This window comes from Indicator indicator, chromosome 8, assembly GCF_027791375.1.
Source record: "Indicator indicator isolate 239-I01 chromosome 8, UM_Iind_1.1, whole genome shotgun sequence".
NCBI classification, from domain to species: Eukaryota; Metazoa; Chordata; class Aves; order Piciformes; family Indicatoridae; genus Indicator; species Indicator indicator.
Window position 1 is genome coordinate 17,760,069 of NC_072017.1, and position 17,535 is coordinate 17,777,603.

General features: G+C 39.5%; 1 protein-coding gene across 1 annotated transcript in view; it reads right to left on the reverse strand.

Moving 5' to 3' along the window:
- The window catches only part of GALNTL6 (polypeptide N-acetylgalactosaminyltransferase like 6), a 408,048-nt gene that overhangs the window by 23,677 nt on the left and 366,836 nt on the right, over nucleotides 1-17,535 (reverse strand). The window contains exon 8 of the mRNA XM_054383096.1: nucleotides 9,811-9,918. Within this exon, the coding sequence (XP_054239071.1) occupies nucleotides 9,811-9,918 (108 nt within the window). The remainder of the gene's footprint in view (nucleotides 1-9,810; nucleotides 9,919-17,535) is intronic.

The window sequence follows — 17,535 nt, forward strand, 5'->3', positions numbered from 1 at the left end:
CTGTAATGCTGAACACTTCACTTACTACAATGCACATGTAGTTTAAGACTGTTCTAGAAAATATCATACTACTTTTTACAATCACATCACCTGATAATGCTATTTTCATGTTAAAAAACTACTCTGCTAAAATAACCATACATTAAAAGTACAGTAAGATATTCTCTTAAGGAAAAAAAAATCAAAGTAACTCCAGGAGCAACTTGCCTCATCAATATGCAGAATAGGGTCTGCTGGAGGTTTTGCTTTAATTATCTGGCTGCACTAAAAGAATTTAATTCTGCTTTAAATTATTATAACTGAATAAAACAGGAGTCCAACAGAAATCTTGATAGCACACCTGGTCACTACTTCAAAATTCTCATTCACCTGCCAAAACCTCCTAAGTTTACAGTAAAAACCTATATATTACACTTTGCATGTTTATACACTGATATCATAAGCTGAATCCTTATGAGACATCCTTTTCAATTTCAGTAGATTCCCTTTTTAAAATGTAAACTTGATTTGATAGCTGTAAAGCTCTGGACTGTTTATAAATATGACTGTAAGGAACTCACTATTCTGGAGTAGCAGGAAGCTCTTTCTAAAGCTGGCAGTTACTATGAAGCAAGAACTCAGCATCCAAGTGTTTTATAGTTTTAAAGAGGTTTGTTGACTTCAGTTAGCCTGGATTTCTTCTCTTCATTATCACTACACGAGCTCAGTAATCGCCACACTTCCTTTTAACATGAACATGTACTGGAAGGTAGTCTGGCACAAGTTCACAGGTTCAAAGGAAACATCATTTACATTCCTATTTAGAACATCCTAGCCTAGCATGTTCCTGGCAGGATGCCTAAGGTAAGTGAGCTCTTGTAAGATGAAGATTCCCCTTCACACGCACATAACTCTTCTCTGCAAATCATGTCAGTAAGCTGCTGCTCTTCTACTCCCCATACGATAACAGAAGGTAGAGGAGCATAACCAGGAGGAGTGCATTCAATCTCTAAACACTTTAAGGCCTTACAGTAAGGTAAGAGTGTGATTTCAAGTCTTTCATGAGTCTCCCAAAGCTGCCCTTCCCACAATCTGGGTGAACGTTTGACAAGGTGGAGAAAAGACGGTCCACTTTACCTGAGCCTTAGATGAGGCTGGGCACAATCTGAGAATGACATCATCCTAAATCTCACAAGTGCAAATTGTCATGAGTAGCTACCAAATCTTGACAGAGCCTAGCTGCAAAACAGGTGCTAAGCAGTTCAACTTTGTTAGGATTTTCCCGTGTTTGTGTAAATACCGTCATAGAATTTACAGGTAAAAAGGAGTTTAAGAGCCTACCATGTTAGGTGGCATTTTGTGAGTGCCTTACAGCATCATTTAAACACTGCAGTCTCACAGTGAAGCTAAGCTACAAAGAATTGAGAACAAACTAAGAGATTTGAATCTTGATTTTTTTCTCTCTGCTATTCTTTGCATAATCTTCTAAAAAAACTCATTTAAATGCCAGTTTCTCAAATGGCATCAAATATCTTTATCAATAAAAAGAATCAGTTTTGGGCTCTCTTTGTGGTAGACCATGCTTACTTGGATTCAATCTGAACATCTCATCTAAATGCATTTACGAAGGAGAAATTAAACACATTTATATAACTGAACACTGCTGTAGCTTAGTTTGTTTGCTAGATGCATTGCAAGGTTATGGATGTCCAGATTGTTTACCCATGTCTTTTAACAGGAAAAAAAAAGCAAAAATAAAAATTAATAGGAGCGATCAAATGATGATCAATATTAATCAGTTACCTGAATTGGCAATGCAAGGAAGTCACAAGGATTCTAGATGGACATCTGAGGAGTTTCTCAGGACCTATCCATCACAGACTAATGATAATTTGTTCTCTTGTCATTATAGTGAAAGATTTCTGTACAAGAATTAATAAGGCCCAATGATATTTTAGTAGATGCATATTTCTATATGTAAGGTTGTGACAGCTGTCACCAAGAAGCTGTGAGATGCATACAAAAGTGATGGCAATCACACTAAGACTGACATCAGTCGTCATCAGTTGCCCATGTACACATTCCTGGCATAATTACATTTTGTGACACTGTTACAATTTTACTTTCCTTTAACACTGGCCTTACATTTAGACAAGTTTTCTTTAATTTGTATGAACTCACACATTTAAGGCTGTCACTTTGTTTTCCATTTTCACTCAGCAATAGTCTACAAGGCGGTAAGTTACAACGTCACTGATACCTGGACTGCAATACAAAGAGTTTAAATCAATTTGACTGGAGAGAAAGAAAAATGAGGACATCTCCACTTGAAAAAAAATAAATTTTTCATAGACCATTTTGTCTCTTTCACATTCTTTGGTGAGCAGGGAAGATACATCTCTCTGATCAAATAACTGTCCTTTCTTTTTAAGCATGTGAGGTGATCTGCCATTTCTAAGAGATGTGCTATTACTCAAATAAATGCAGGAAGAAGAAGGCCGATGCTGGCCAAGAGAATGGAGAAGTGGAGTGAGGCAGGGACCTGGCAGAGGACAGATTGATAAATATTCCCTCTAAGCAAGGTTTAATGAGATTGGTTCCTCATACAAACAGGGTAGTTCCACGTTTCATAACTGTGGCTGGTGTGCTGGCCTGCAATGCTTGCACTGATAAGAGAGATATGTAGCTGTACTCTATTCCACGTTGCAAGCCTGCTCAACTCCATCCTCTAGTGGCATCTTTTCCTATTTGCATTCTGGATGCAGCAGTTAAACTAATATAAAAATGTAATTCTTTTTTTCAGTTTTTACAGTTGTTCTAAAGTATTTTCTTCTTGTTCAGTGGCACTAAAGCAACACAATAGTTTTATTACTTATTTCATTTCACCCGCATAATCTGCTTTTTCTGCTTTTGTTTTAACTTACTGTTTGCATTAACCTATCCCTGACCCCAATCCACAGATTTCACTTTTGTCGATACCGACATCCTACGAGAACATTCGGATTCTGTAACAAGTTCCTGCTTTCTTGCATTTAAGATGAACCTTTTCCAGGAGTCTGGATGTCACCAGCTGGTGCAGTCTAATCTGTCATGATAGTAATTTCTCTCATCAGTCAGGACTCACTGTCATCAGTCAAAAATCACTTTCAATTACGCCAATCAAATGTGAATCACCATAGCATGTCTGACTGTGTATTTCAGTTGTGAAATATATGACAGGATATGACTATTTGCTAAAAAGAACACTACTGTCTCTGCAACAACTGATGTATTTATCCCTCTTCCTTCCCAGTAAAATTCCAGTGGGATTATTTTCACTCCACCTACATCATCTTCCTAATTTAAATGGGTTTTGATTGTTTTGCAAAGCACAGTGCTGTTGCTGCTTCAAAACACGTGCCCTCTTCTGGAAGCTGCTCTATTTCATTTGGCTGGAAATAACAGAAAACACAGTTTGCTTTTCTGTAAAATGTACTTAAAAAGCACACTGGGATCCATCCAGCCAAGATAACTACACTTTATGTTCCTCTGGAATATGAGTAGCATAATGTCACAATAAATCATCACAGAAGAGGAGAATAAAGTATGACTGGAGAAGCCCATCCGGCAAGTATGGATTAGTATGACAGAGGCAACAGGGTACAAAATTCTATAGCACTCACAAGAGGAAAAATGGTACCTTCAATTTCATGCAGGTCCTTCGTCAGTGTTGGAATGCAACCATTTCTCATGTCTGTATTTCTACAGTGAAAGCATAGTAAAATATTTCCTGGACACTAATTGCAGCTTTTTGATGTTCACGTCTCAATACCTCTGCCACAGCATTTAAGTCTGAGGGTTTACATCCCTTTCCCTTTCTTGCCTAACTTCCTTTTAACTTAGGCTGTGCTATTTTTTGTTAATCTTTCCCCCTGTTGGCTATCTTATTTTGGTCCTCTGCACTTAACTGTGCTTAAAACTTAATTGTGTTTCATTCCAGAAATGGTTTGTATTTTTGTACAAAGAACCCAACTAAATAAAGAGATGTCTGCAGGCATACAAGAAATACTCCCCCATGGAAGACAGTGCACTGACTAGGTGACAAAACTGGTGGAGTATACAAATAAGTCCTGTGAGAGTTAGCACAGCTGGCAGAGAAGCAAGAGACTATTTATTCTCAGCCACTAGTCTGAAAACACCTAAACCTGAAATTCCACAGATGTAATCTGAAAACAACCAGAATTTGATTCCTCTACAAAGGTTTGCAAGTCCACTGCAAAAAAAAGTTAAGACCTGCATGTAGAAAAAAAAATCAAAGAAGCCTTCCTACTGCCTCAAGGCTAAATCTCTGCTTGCTGGCTCACATGAGACTGGCCTGGGGGGCTTGGAGGGCAAGGATAGACAAGGTCCTGTGAGGATGCTGCTGGCTGCCTCCAGCTCTGTGGCTGCAGGTCTCTGCAGGCTGGCTGTAGGGGAGCTGTGGAAAACAGAGTGACACTCACATCTCTGCAGATTTGTTGGCCTTATAGGCCCATGCTCCATGGACAAATATAGAGATAGCTTACCTTTACAGCCAAGCCTGGAAGAGGGTTCCAAGTAGATTTTAGCCATGTAATGCGTTCCAGTAGTACCCTATTGAATGAAATCTGGAAAGTAGCTACTACCAGTTTGATGTTGTCATTGTTCAGAAACATCTACTTCTCCACCATCTTTCTATTCCTTTTGGAGAACTAAGTTGCCTGCCCTGTTGCACTTTTTATCCTAAAAAAAAAACTTGCACTCAAATTGCAGAAAACATAAAAACCTAGCATTGAAAAAAAATTACTTTGATTTTCTGGTATTCAAGCATCAGAAGATATGAATTTGAAAATTTTCTTTGGTAAGTGCACTGCTTGATATCTTGGTTTCATTAATTTTAATGACAAATTTATGAATCTGTAAAATGAAAAAAGCTAGAATGAAAACTTAAAAGCTGGATTGTCTAACCATCATTATTATGGGTTTGTAAAGCAAACATCCCAGTAGCCAACAAATAGCTGTCCTGCTGCAAGAAGGTGAGTCTGCTTGATTCCTAAACAATTTGCTTATTTTAAGCTGATGTTTCAGCTACTTTTTTATGATTCAACAGTTTCAATAACTGTGCTACAGTCTTCTGTGACACAGAGGTGATTGCAAAAGTACCAGTAGTGGTCCTTTAGCAGCATGCTTCATCTATTGGTTTGCACTCTGGTCACAAGAAAACATAGCTGTTACCTAACTGATTCCCCTTGGCTCTTTAAATCGCCTGGAAACTGAGAAGAAAATGTTCACTGGCTGCTCTAAGAAACCCCAAACATTATTTGTAGTCATTAATAATATTAAAGGAAGCTCTGTCAAAAAATGCAAATGTGGTCATGGCACAGATGGTATAGCTAGAGTAATTTTCTTTGAAGATCCCCTTCAAAGCCACACGAAAAGGCTGAGCAAATGGTTCAGGTGGGAATCTGAACCCACCTTTATCAGCTGAATTCCTGAACCCAAACTTTTGCAAGTTCCAATTCAGCGACACTGTGCGATGAGGCAAATGTCACCATGCTTGTGCCTCCTGGGTTAGAGGATCATTGTGCTCTGGGATCCCACATCCTGGTGTGCAGGGAGGAATTCAACTTAGTGTTAGGATTCACCACACTGCTTCATTAGCATCCAAACTAGACCATCTGTGGGATTGCCCTTCCTTTCAGAAAGGCCTAATGCTCTATAATGCTCTGTAGTTAATGCTAAAATCCTGCGTATAACACCTGCAAATGAAAAAAAATTCTGTGGATATTTTTTAAAATTCTAAGTTTATCTCTGCATATGCAATGAAACATTGAGCTTTTATTGATAGATCTCTTATGGCTTTTATATAATTACAAAAAGGAAAGCACACCCCCTGCAAACAGGAGACTAATAAACTGGGATAGATCTACAAGAAATGATAATAATACTTTAGAATCTAATTTCATAGGTAACTGGCTAAAAGAAAACGGCTTACCTAGAATTGTTAAAAATGAAGCAACAGCCAAGCATACCACAAAGCAACTGAAATAATCCAGTCCAAAAATCCAGAAGATTTTAATAGGGCAAAATCTTGCATAGGACTTTAAGATTTTGGGGTTTGCTTTCTATATATGTCTTACTTAAAATGAACAGGCAAGATTATTAGTCACTACATTTTTGTGCAGAAGTTCACAGATTTAGAATGAGTGAACAATTACGTGGAGCTTCTACATCACAATGTGGAATCAGTGTTGACATCTGCTTGCCCAATGTGATATTGCCTGAAAATTGGACACTGACTGCATTAGGCAAACAACACCTTAGATACCTCCAGACAAAAATACTCAGCTTTTTAATCTGCATTTGGTTGTCACAGTCTGTTTCATGAATCTGCTAGGCATGTTTACAGCTTGCTTTACTTTCACTCTGTACCACCAGACAGTTTTTCCGACAGAGTGTTTCATACGTGGATGATTTTCAATTAATGGGGTATGTGTCAGCGAAAAAAATACATGGCCTTGCAGGTCTTGAGTGACAGATAAGAAGCTATGAAATGTAGTAAAAGAAGGATATAGAGAACTGATGTCATAATACTGTGATGAAAAGAGACTAACCTGCAAGGTTCAAGCAAAAAATTTATTTGAGTTTTCTTACAGGTTTAACTGTAAGGCCCAAGCAAATGATTGAGCTTCCTCACAGGTTTAACTGCAGGGTTCAAGCAACTGATTTGATATGCCACTATTGCAGGTCTTCACTGATACAATGGAAGAATGCAGGCTTACAATTTCAAAGCATGAGTATACTATAATGACCTAAAAAAGCACACTAAACATTTTATATGTTAGTTAATCACTTGAGGTTACAAACTTACAGCATGTTAAATATTTGATTACCCAGAAGAGTCCTCGGCTGGTGTCCTGACCAAGGGGGAAGGGTCTCCATAGAGGCAGAGTGTAGCACTGGAAAGGCAACTCCCCATTCCTAAACCTTAAGGCTTTTATCCCCTGATTCAAGTGACTGTGGGCACAACTACGCCTGAGTGGATTGTACCATAAGGAATGTTTATCTTAGGCAATGTAATGGAGTTTCCCTTTATCTTTCTTTATTCCATCCATGGCTGGGGTTCATGCTGGTGTGCTCCTCTTTCTAATTCTATTTTGCTGATCTTGTGATTGTCTGTTGTCAGCTAGAACCAGTACTGGAACTCCCCAGGGTTCTCTGATGCAGCACTGCCCTGTTTGGTCTATGGCTTATGGACTACTTGGAGCTGAGCTATCTACACAACTCCTCATGGGTCACTTCTGCATATATAGGACCTCAAGGCAATCCAAGGCTGAATTGCTTTTACAACCCTCTGTGTGTTGCCTGCACGCACTAGACATCACTGAATCTTGTTTATAAGCCAGACATTCCATAGAGATACATACTATTTTGTATAGTACACTAATGGTTATTCAGTGACGGGGTGATAGAACACCATTTTTGAAAAGTCTCTCATTTAATAAAGTGTATGTGATTCACATACCAGGTCACAGGTCTTTAAAAATATATGTAGATTGCTATCTAGCTGGCTGAAACTGTGTGCTTCTTGCTAAAAGATATACAGAGGTGAAATTCCAAGGGAAGGTAAAATCATCACTTTAAATATTATTTGTTAAGAGCAGACATAAGCTGAAACAGCTTGAAAGGAAACCCATGGTATGATCTGGGGTATGCCTGAATTTGTCTAGAAGCTCTGTCCTCTTCCTATCTCCAATCTCCATATCCTTTGTGCTGCTGCTGTGGATAGGATTGGAAAATCTGCTGTTCTTTAACACAGTATCTGCACAAGGGGAAATTCTCCCATGATTAATAAAGGGGCACTTGCAATGATTTTTGCAATCACAGCTGGGCTTCCTATGGCTCATTCCTTTCTGAACTGCACCTCCAGCATCCTACTTTACACTGCAGAAGATGGAAAAGGGTTTAGTAAAATCCGTTGTGGAAACTACTTAGGAGTGAAAAGTATTGCTATTGGCAGAAGGGGTAATACTTCCAGATATTATTGAATGTGCTATTCATTATATTCTTGAACCAGAGGGATGTTTTAGCTAAAATACTCTTAAGGGGTAGACTATAACCTTTGGATGATATAATATAATATAACATAATATAATATAATATAATATTTGAAGGATAATGCAAAGATAGTTGAAATATCCAGGCCACTTCTGTGCATATTCACTTAGTATTATTTTGGCTAACAGCTCCATTTGGGGCAGTTTATTTGGAATACGAGAGATCTGTATCAAAGGGACTGAAGCATTGAGGATGACTGTGTCCTTGCTTTTCCTTTTCTGGCTTGAATGAGAGAAAGAGACTATTTTTAATCTTAAAATTACACACGATTTGATGGGTCAGAGATCAAACTCTCTTTCTTGGCTACTTACTATGGCAGCCCCAAACAGTGAAACTTCAGATATTGTGTTCTTAGCAGCCTTAATACAATGTACCCTAATATGAATGTTTTTCTTTTGAATATGGTACGGGAAACAAGCTGGGAACTTGAGAATGCAAATTTTTTGTCAGTGATAAATATATGTGAGAAATTTACCTAAGTATCATATTTTGGACCCCAACAACACAGAAGAAACTATCCATTATTTGAATGGAAAGGACAAGACACACCCTATCAACATGCTATGTAGGACACCCTATGCATGGGGAGATATTTCATTTTTATAACTAAGAATGGGGTTTCACAATATTTCACAAGTTATGTATCGAAATCAAGCTCTAAGTGCACACAATGCCTCCATGAAAGCTGGTTAAGAGCTGAGCTGTATGAGAAACTATTAGTTCAAATACAAATGCTTGTAATTTTGCTCCCACGTGTAATGCACAAGACAGCATATTCTCTGATGAGATTCTCTGTATTATGTGTGGCACTGTCTACTCTGATGCTCTTATAAAGCAAATCCTTCTCTCTTTCTAGCCAGTTCTTAGGCAGGCAACAAAGGTGGCCTATTTCCTCTGCTGCAGTTACTACAGCAAATCTTGTCCCATGGTGCTGAAACCAAGAGTATCTCCCCCTTACAGCAAGAAATATATTCTTTTATTCTTTCATTTGTACCCCATGAAGCAAAAATATGATTAATAAAATACTACCCTATGGCAATATGCAAACTTTAATATTAATGCCATTTTATTGAAAAAAACCCCAACGCCCTCTAAACCAGAAAAGATTAAACTCAAGCATGAATAAATCCTACTGTCTCCCTGGAAGCTACATCTGTGCCCTTTGTCTCCCATCTTTTGACAACCCATGAAAATCTCCAGAAAGTTACAGAAGATTTTCTCTTGAGCAAAAAGTCCCTCATGGATCTGGATGCGTTCAGTACTCTCTGAGAAATGTCTAGAAGTCTGGTAATTTCTCACTCACACGGCTTCAAGCTGGCTGTATTCCACAACCACATTTTACCTTTCCACAAGATTCTGTCTGTTCAGCTGACTGGTAAGAGAAAATATGCATTCAAATTGGTCCTGCTTGAAAAAACTATGACAGACAACAGTATGCAATTGGAGAACTATAAGCGTCAGGTTATTTCCAGGTTCCTTTGAATCAGTATGAAACGTGCTTCTGTGCTGAGATGCCCAAGCCTGTACTTTTGAGTTTTAATTTTATTATTGGCAATCCTGCCTCTGAAAGGCAATGTAACTGAAGCAATTGCACATCTCATTTCAGAAAAATAAAGATTCTTTTTTCATTTCAGTGGTTTACTGGAAACTAGTTCACAGGGAATGAAGAGACTGATGATGAACAAAAGCAAAACCCAACAAGATCTGATCACTCACCCTTGCTAGGCTGGTTCCAGAAGGGACTTTATACGGGACGTACTTCCTGTAGATATGCCCAACTCGAGAGCATGGAACATCAAACATGCCACCTCCACACATCCACACCTGGAAAGCAGAGAGAAAGCAAGTGAAAGAATGATTTCTGGAAACAAATGAGGCAAAAAAGTGAGTGGTATGTGAAAATGGCACATTGTTCTGTACTGACCCCTCCCACTGCCATAGTGGTGGCCTTCTCCATAATCCTGATAGCTGGGATTAGGTAACACGGACGACTTGCCTAATCAGAATCTCACTGTGCAAAGGCAAAGTATGTTCAAAGCAAGATCATAAAACATATTTAGAATATCCACCAGTGGTCTTCTTGCAATACAACCAAGATAACACCATGCCTGCTGTTTAAACCAAACTGGACCAAAACTTCAAAAGAAGGCTATGTGAGTGTGGCGGGTACAGCCTAACATAAGCACAAAAGCCTGGCAAACAACTGAAAAGTGCTGAGGCTTGCTGCTTGCTAGAGGCTGATAAAGATCAGCTTGGTGCTTCTCACACATTACCTTGTGACTTGGTGCCCAGGCTTTTACCCTGCTTTTGTGTGGTTATGTGGGCTTGATCCTTGAGCTGATTTGAAATGATCACAGAACACCCTCAACTCAGGGTATAAAAGGAGTCCCGCTACAGAGCCATTTTGAGTCGGTCTCCTCAAAGCAAGTCTCCTTCCAGTCGGTTCCTCTCCCCTTGGAATAGCAAGTCATCAAAGGATTTTGTGGGGACTGAGTGAGTTCTAACCTTCTCTTTAGTGAGTGTGTGTTTTGGGCACCCTTGAGCAGGAGATTTCCCCTTTATCAGTGAATATGAGCACATTTTTGTTTGGCTTTCCAGGAAGAATATTCCTTAAATCTTAAAGCTTAATTAGTTATGTAGTAGTAATTTCCCAACTCACATCTGAACTTGTAATATAATTGTAGTAAGTAAAACAAGCCATCAATTGGAAGTAAAGGCATTTTTTTTTTTTCAAATCACCTGGTTTATCTTCTGAATAGTGAATAAAGAGCTCAAATATTGAGATGTTCTACATTTTATAAAGACACCCTTCATTTTGTAAACAGAAAGGAATGAAAATAAATTTCCTTCTGATCAAATTTATGTAGGCAGAGGAAGAAGGGCATGCCACCACATTTCATCACAAATACATCAATACAACAGTGAAACAGATGGAAACATCAGGAGTACACAGGTTTGATGCTTGAGGTCTGAGCAACCACAACTCAGTCAAAACTTTAGAACAGAATGGCTATTATTCCAAGCAGGGGACACTGATGGTCTCAGCTTTCAGCCTTTAGACTGAAAACAAAACAACCCCCAACTCCCTCCCATCCAAGTTAAAAGCCAAGAAAGAAAGAGGACTTGTCCTTTCTGTCTCTTTATGTGAACATACATAAAGAAACACAGAAAGAAAAAAGAGACATTGTGTCCAGTTCTGGGCTCCTAAGTTCAAGAGGGAGGGAGAACTGCTGGACAGAGTTCAACCGAGGGCCATGAGGATGATTAAGGGACTGAAGCATCTCTTTTATGAGGAGAGGCTGAGAGACCTGAGGCTCTTTAGCCTGCAAAACTTATACATGCATACAAGTATCTGAAAAGTGGAGGTCATGAGGATGGGGCTGGGCTCTTCTCAGTGGTGGCCAGTGATAGGACAAGAGGTAATGAATACAAACTAGAAAATGGGAGTTTTCACTTGAACTTAAGGATAAACTTTACTTTGACGGTGCTGGAGTACTGGTACAGTCTGCCAAGAGAGGTTCTGGAGTCTCCTTATCAGGAGATTTTCAAAACCCACCTGTATATGTTCCTGTACAACCTGAGCTAGGCAAACCTGTGTTAGCAGGGGAGCTGGACTAGATGATCTCCAGAGGTCCCTTCCAACCTCTATCATTCTATGATCCTATGCTTCATGAAACATCTTCATGAATCTGCATGAGACTTTAGGTCCATGCATTACACATATGAAGCAATTTTACCTTTATTTCATGCCCTCTGGAGTGAAATGTTGTGAAAAAAAGTTTGTGACTGAGGCTAAAATAAAGTAGAACATAGACAACTGAAAGTTTCACTAACAACTTCCATACAAAAAGGAATTAACCCAAAAATTGATATGCTCTGAATTAAACCAGCAGTAATCACATCCTTAAAAAAAAGTATCAGAAAATGTGGTAACAAATACTTGACATTCTGCATGAGCTTGCAGAGAACAATATGCATCTCTGTAATTTTTTTCCACACATTTCTTATTCTGTCTTTTGTCCTGCCCAGCAGCTGGCTATAGCTACTGGCATTTTGAAATCACAGGAAAACAAAATTATTAATTCTATTCATTTAAAACAGCAGTGAAAATGGGTAGGAGTTTGGTCTCTTTTGTTGTGCTTGTCTGTTTGTGTTACTCTGGGTTTGGTCCTGGCAGTGTGGCTGTAAGCTTGGGACTAAATTTTAGTAATCTGAATTTTAGTAATCTGAATGTTTAGCATGCAGATGCTAAACGTTGCAATATGGGATCACTTAAGGCTTGAATGTGACTTAAAGCTCTTGCTGAGGGCAGTATGCTGGAATTCAGACCCTGAAAGCACACCAGCACCATACTGTGAAAGGAGAAGATGAGGTTTAGACTGAACACTTAAACTGCAAAACGATTTAGGAAGCTGCTTCTTTTGGGGCATTTCTGTGTTAGTTCTTACATATCCTTACCTCTTAGCTATGGCATCTAGCGAAGATCTGGCAACAAAATGATTGAGGATTTACACCTCATTGCAAGGAAAACCAAAATACGCTGGTGTAAACGTTTAAGGAAGATCTGAAACCACTGAAAGTGGGGCAGGATCATGTGCTGGGCTTTGTCCTGAGATTCCATGGATACCCTCATGCAGTCGAGTAAAACTGAGAGCTACTCAGGAAGCTGCTACTTACCAGCTCCCATCACAGAGTTAACTAAGGCATAGGAGGTCTGGGTAGGTATTTCTGGTGCATCCTAGCATCTCAGGAGAGGAGACATATTTTGTGGTTTAGTGGCACAGGGTAATAAATGCAGCTGTCCTGGGAATCACTCTGCCAAACAGAAGCACATACATTATGGAATCAAGAGTATTTAGTGTTTGTTTCTGAGGTGAGGATATCCCATCTGCTCCTAGAGAGCACAGTCCTTTTCAGGGATGAAATTTACTGGTGGGTTGGAAATGGAGACCCATGCCAAAACAGTCTTGCAGTGCCATCATGGGGATGGGACAGGATCATTATTTTCCTTTCAAAAACATTTTATAAGGTTTTTTCTTAAATAAACCCTTGAAATTATCGCCTGTTTAACCACTTAATTAACTGGAAAAGATGCTAAAACACATATTTAAAAAAATAATAAAATTGGTATCGCTAAAACAATTTGGGTAATGCTATCATTAAAAGTTATTCACTTTTCTACCAATACTTCATTTGTATGTTACACCAGCTGCACATTTTTAGTTGTCTTCAAACAAACCAGTGGGCCAATGAGAGTGCAGATCTATATTTACTATTTGGTTTTGGTTTCTAAATTAAGGTATCATTTCAAGGGCTAGACAAGATATTACAGGGATTAACCAAGGTTTCTTAGCCTTTGAAGAGTGGATAGCGCAGCAGTTCGACTCAAAGGTCAGGCACACAAGAAATTTAAGACAAGAAAGCAAAAATATATAGGTCAGTATTACCTTACAGAATGAGAGCTGAAGGAGACATATATTGTATTTCCTGTAAAGCACTAGGATATTGGTAAAAAAAAAAAAAAAAAAAAGAGAAAAGGAATTGGAAAGAAACCACCCTGTCAGATATGCTAGGAAATAACAAATGGGAAGAAATAGCAGTTTGTGTTAGGCTTATACTCGATAGATACAAAAGTTGAAAATGCTGCTCTGCACCTGAGGTGCGCTGTGCAGGGTAATTGAAATGAATCTTGGGATGCCTTGAAGGACATTTAGCAGATGTTCCTGTTTATCTTTCAGCTTCAGGATGATTTTAAAGCATTTTTTATACTTTCCTGGGAAGATCAATTCTGGTAACTTTGTCTTTAAAATGTGCATTTTTATGTCACGTGCTAAATGCCATAAATTGTAGAACGACTTCTGTGTTAAATACTGCAGACCTCCAGCGTACCATGAAAGGAATTCAGGTGGTGTAGGACATGTGGGAAAATGATACCACAGCACTGATACCTCTCTGTTTATCTGAGAGCAAGCAATGAAACTCTCAAGATCGCTAATGTCTCCTTCTTACAAAAGCAATGAATCTGGTCTGCAGCTGAGGTATAAAAACCAAAGACAAAACCAAAACAATGCAGTTTCAGCTTGGAAAGATCAAAAGAAGAGTAGTTTATGTGTCAACTATATAGTATATCACAACTTATATAGCTCCTTCCAACAGAACATTGTAAAACACTTTACAGCGATGGTTGAAAGCAAAAGGCAAACATTAACACAAGCTTTAAAACAGATTAAGCTGTGGTTATTTGGCTTTGTTCCTGACTGGAGCTTGGATGTCACAGATGCATATTTTTTTTCTGGCTCTGTTCTACAGCTCTTGTGGGATTTGGGGTGCATCGCTCTTTTTTTCATGCACTTCTTTGTCTTTAAAATTGAATTCTGCTTGCTCTTGTGGGTTTTTCTCCCCCTGCCTCCTCTCTCTAGTTTATGAGTGATCCAGCCTGGGGACTATATGGAAAATGTAAACACTATGCATGTGAGAATGAGACTCTGATCCATGTGCTATGCTGTAATCACAATTACTGCACTAAGAGACTCACAATTTTTGAGCAGTGAAGGATGTGTTGCTGTGGAGCAGGAATATAAACATACAGCAAATTATGGAAAAGACTGAAGGGGGACTGAATGGATTTTGGATCAGGCTTCAAAACTAATTGAGAAATATACTGCTGCTGACAATCAGTAACAAGACAGACAACAGTGAGAGACAGTGAAATGGATAATAAACCGAAGAAACAGTAAACTGGCAGAAAAGGAATATAAAGTATGCTATGCAAAGCTGTCAGCATTGGTGCTCTCAGCATGTGAAAGTGGGATGGGCTACCCACAGGAGCTAGAAAAGTTGTGGAAAATAAGAATATAAACACTTCATGGGACTTTTCAGTCAATCTTCCTGGAATATAAGACTAAAGAACAGATATAGCAGATTGTAGAAAATGGTAAAGAAGAATACTTCCCTGTGAACTTTTCCATGTAGTATGAACGTTCAGCTAAATGGAAGAAAATATTGAAAATTAGGATCACTGACTGCAAATCTGCCGTCAACGGATTCACAAACAGCAAAATCATTTACTTGTGGTGCAGTGGGATTTCCTGCCAGGGATATTACAATCTTACTGTGGAAAATGGGAACTGATGACTGTGGGTATTTCAACAATACTTGCCTGCACCTTCATATAGATTACAACTCCACTGACAAGTGGTAATGTTCCCTTGCTCTGTATCTCCTGTGAAGATTGCCAGCAGTGGAGGAAAATAGTAATGGTGATGACAATGATGATAAAGAAAGGGACTGGTGAACTTGGAGGTGTGTGTGGCAGAATAGGGATGAAGACAATCTGGAAGAAGTGTCAGCATGGATTAGGATAAAGCAACTCTAGATACAGATGGCTAGCTTCAAAGAGGCTATCATACCACCACAAGCAGTTTTGTTAAGGCATGATTTATGATGCCTAAGGAACGTCCAGTGTCGAGGACTGTACTGGGTTTGTGTGGCAAGGTTTTGGCAGTCAGGGGGCTACAGAGCTGCTTCTGTGAGAAGATGCTAGGAACTTCTCCTGTGTCTGAGAGTCAATGACAACCAGCTCCAGGACAGTCCCACCACTGGCCAAGGCTAAGCCCATCAGCAACAGCAGTAGCATCCCTGTGATAATGTATTTAAGAAGGGAACAAAAAACCCTGTGCACCTGCAGTCAAAGACAGGAGTGAGAATATGTGAGAGAAACAATTTTGCAGGCACCAAGGTCAGCAAAGAAAGAGGAGAAGATGCTCTAGGCACTGGAGCAGAGAGTCCCCTGCAGCCTGTGGTGAAGACAATGGTGAGGCAGGATGTTCCCCTACAGCTCATGGAGATCCATGGTGGGACAGGTGGGTGCCCAAAGGGGGCTGTGACTCCATGGGAAGCATGTGCTGGAGCTGGCTCCTGACAGACCTGTGGACCCATGGAAAGAGAGGAGCCCATACTGGAGGAGGTTTGCTGGAAGGACTTGTGAATCCATGGTGGAGCAGTCTGTTCCTGAGGGACTCCATGCCACAGAAGGCACCCATGCTGGAGCAGTTTGAAGAACTGTCTTCTGTGGGAGCAACCCCAGTGATGAAGCAAGTAGCATTGTAAGGAGTCCTCCACATGAAGATGAAGGAGTGGCAGAAGCAATGTGTGATGAAAAGACTGCAACTGCTATTCCCCTTCCCTCTGTGCCACTGGGGAAAGGAGGTAGACAATTCGGGAGTAAAGTTAAGCCCAGGAAAAAGGGAGGAATGGCAGTAAAGTGTTTTTAACATTTGTTTTTATTTTCTCATTACTCTACTCTGATTTGATCTGTAATAAATTCATTTTTCCCCAAATTCAGCCTGTTTTGCCTGTGACAGTATCTGCTGAGTGAGCTCCCTGTCCTTATCTCGATCCGTGAGCCTTTTGTTATGTTTTCTCTCCCTTGTCCAGTTCAGTAGAAGACTGACAGAGCAGCTTTGGTGGGCATCTGGTGTCCACCCCAGATGGTGGGCATCTGCTGTCCAGGGTTGACATGCCACGAGGATCTTCAGCAAACACAGGAAATTACTGCTCACCATCTTTCCACCATCTTTCCCTGCTCTGTATTTTGGAGATTACTACATAAACTGTGCCTAACATTTAAATTTAAGATTTCCTAAATAGTGGCTTCCCTGCTTATTGAGAAAGTGATGGTATTTATCTGGTCAGTTCCAGTGCTTTCCCAGCTTTCACAAGTGTAACACAGCAAGGTACCATACATCTTTCTAATTAGAAAATTGATCTTGAGGTTGTGTTGTCAAAAAATGCTGCACGTGATTTCTTATGTAAAAATTAATCTAAGAAACTGTTTAATGAAGATGTCAGTATTTTGACACATAGGCTGCCTTATCATCCACTGACTGTGCATGTGTGTGCTCTGATTTGCAAACACCAGTCAATCAGCATGGCATTCAGTGCTATGCCTGCTGCTGTCTTCTGCAGTAATGTTAGCAAGCAGAAAAAGAACAAAAGAGAAATATGTTGAGTTTTGAAGTCAAGGAAAATAAGGGTCAAGCAAATTTTTAAGCAGCAGCTTTTTTTAAAAAAAAACCTGTCTCTGTGTTTCTGACAACCCAGCACCTGCAATAGTCATGCCTGAAGACTGAGGAAATTTCCTTTCATGCTCTGGCAGAATTCCAAATGTCACAGAAGCATTACAAAGCCCACTGTATTTTGAAGAAATCTTGAATTATGCTGCAGTATATTCAGATTCACTACAGACTCACTCTCTGTAGCATCTTTTTCCATTGAACAACCTTTCCTCCCAAACACACATAAACATGTATTTTTTGCTCACACCACCTACCTTCTGTTCCTGTACAAAGAGATAATGCAAACTTCCACCCCAAAAAAGACTTTTTATTAGGTCTGTGCTCTGCACTGAAGCTTGGTGTCTGTCACCCCAAGTCCCATCTA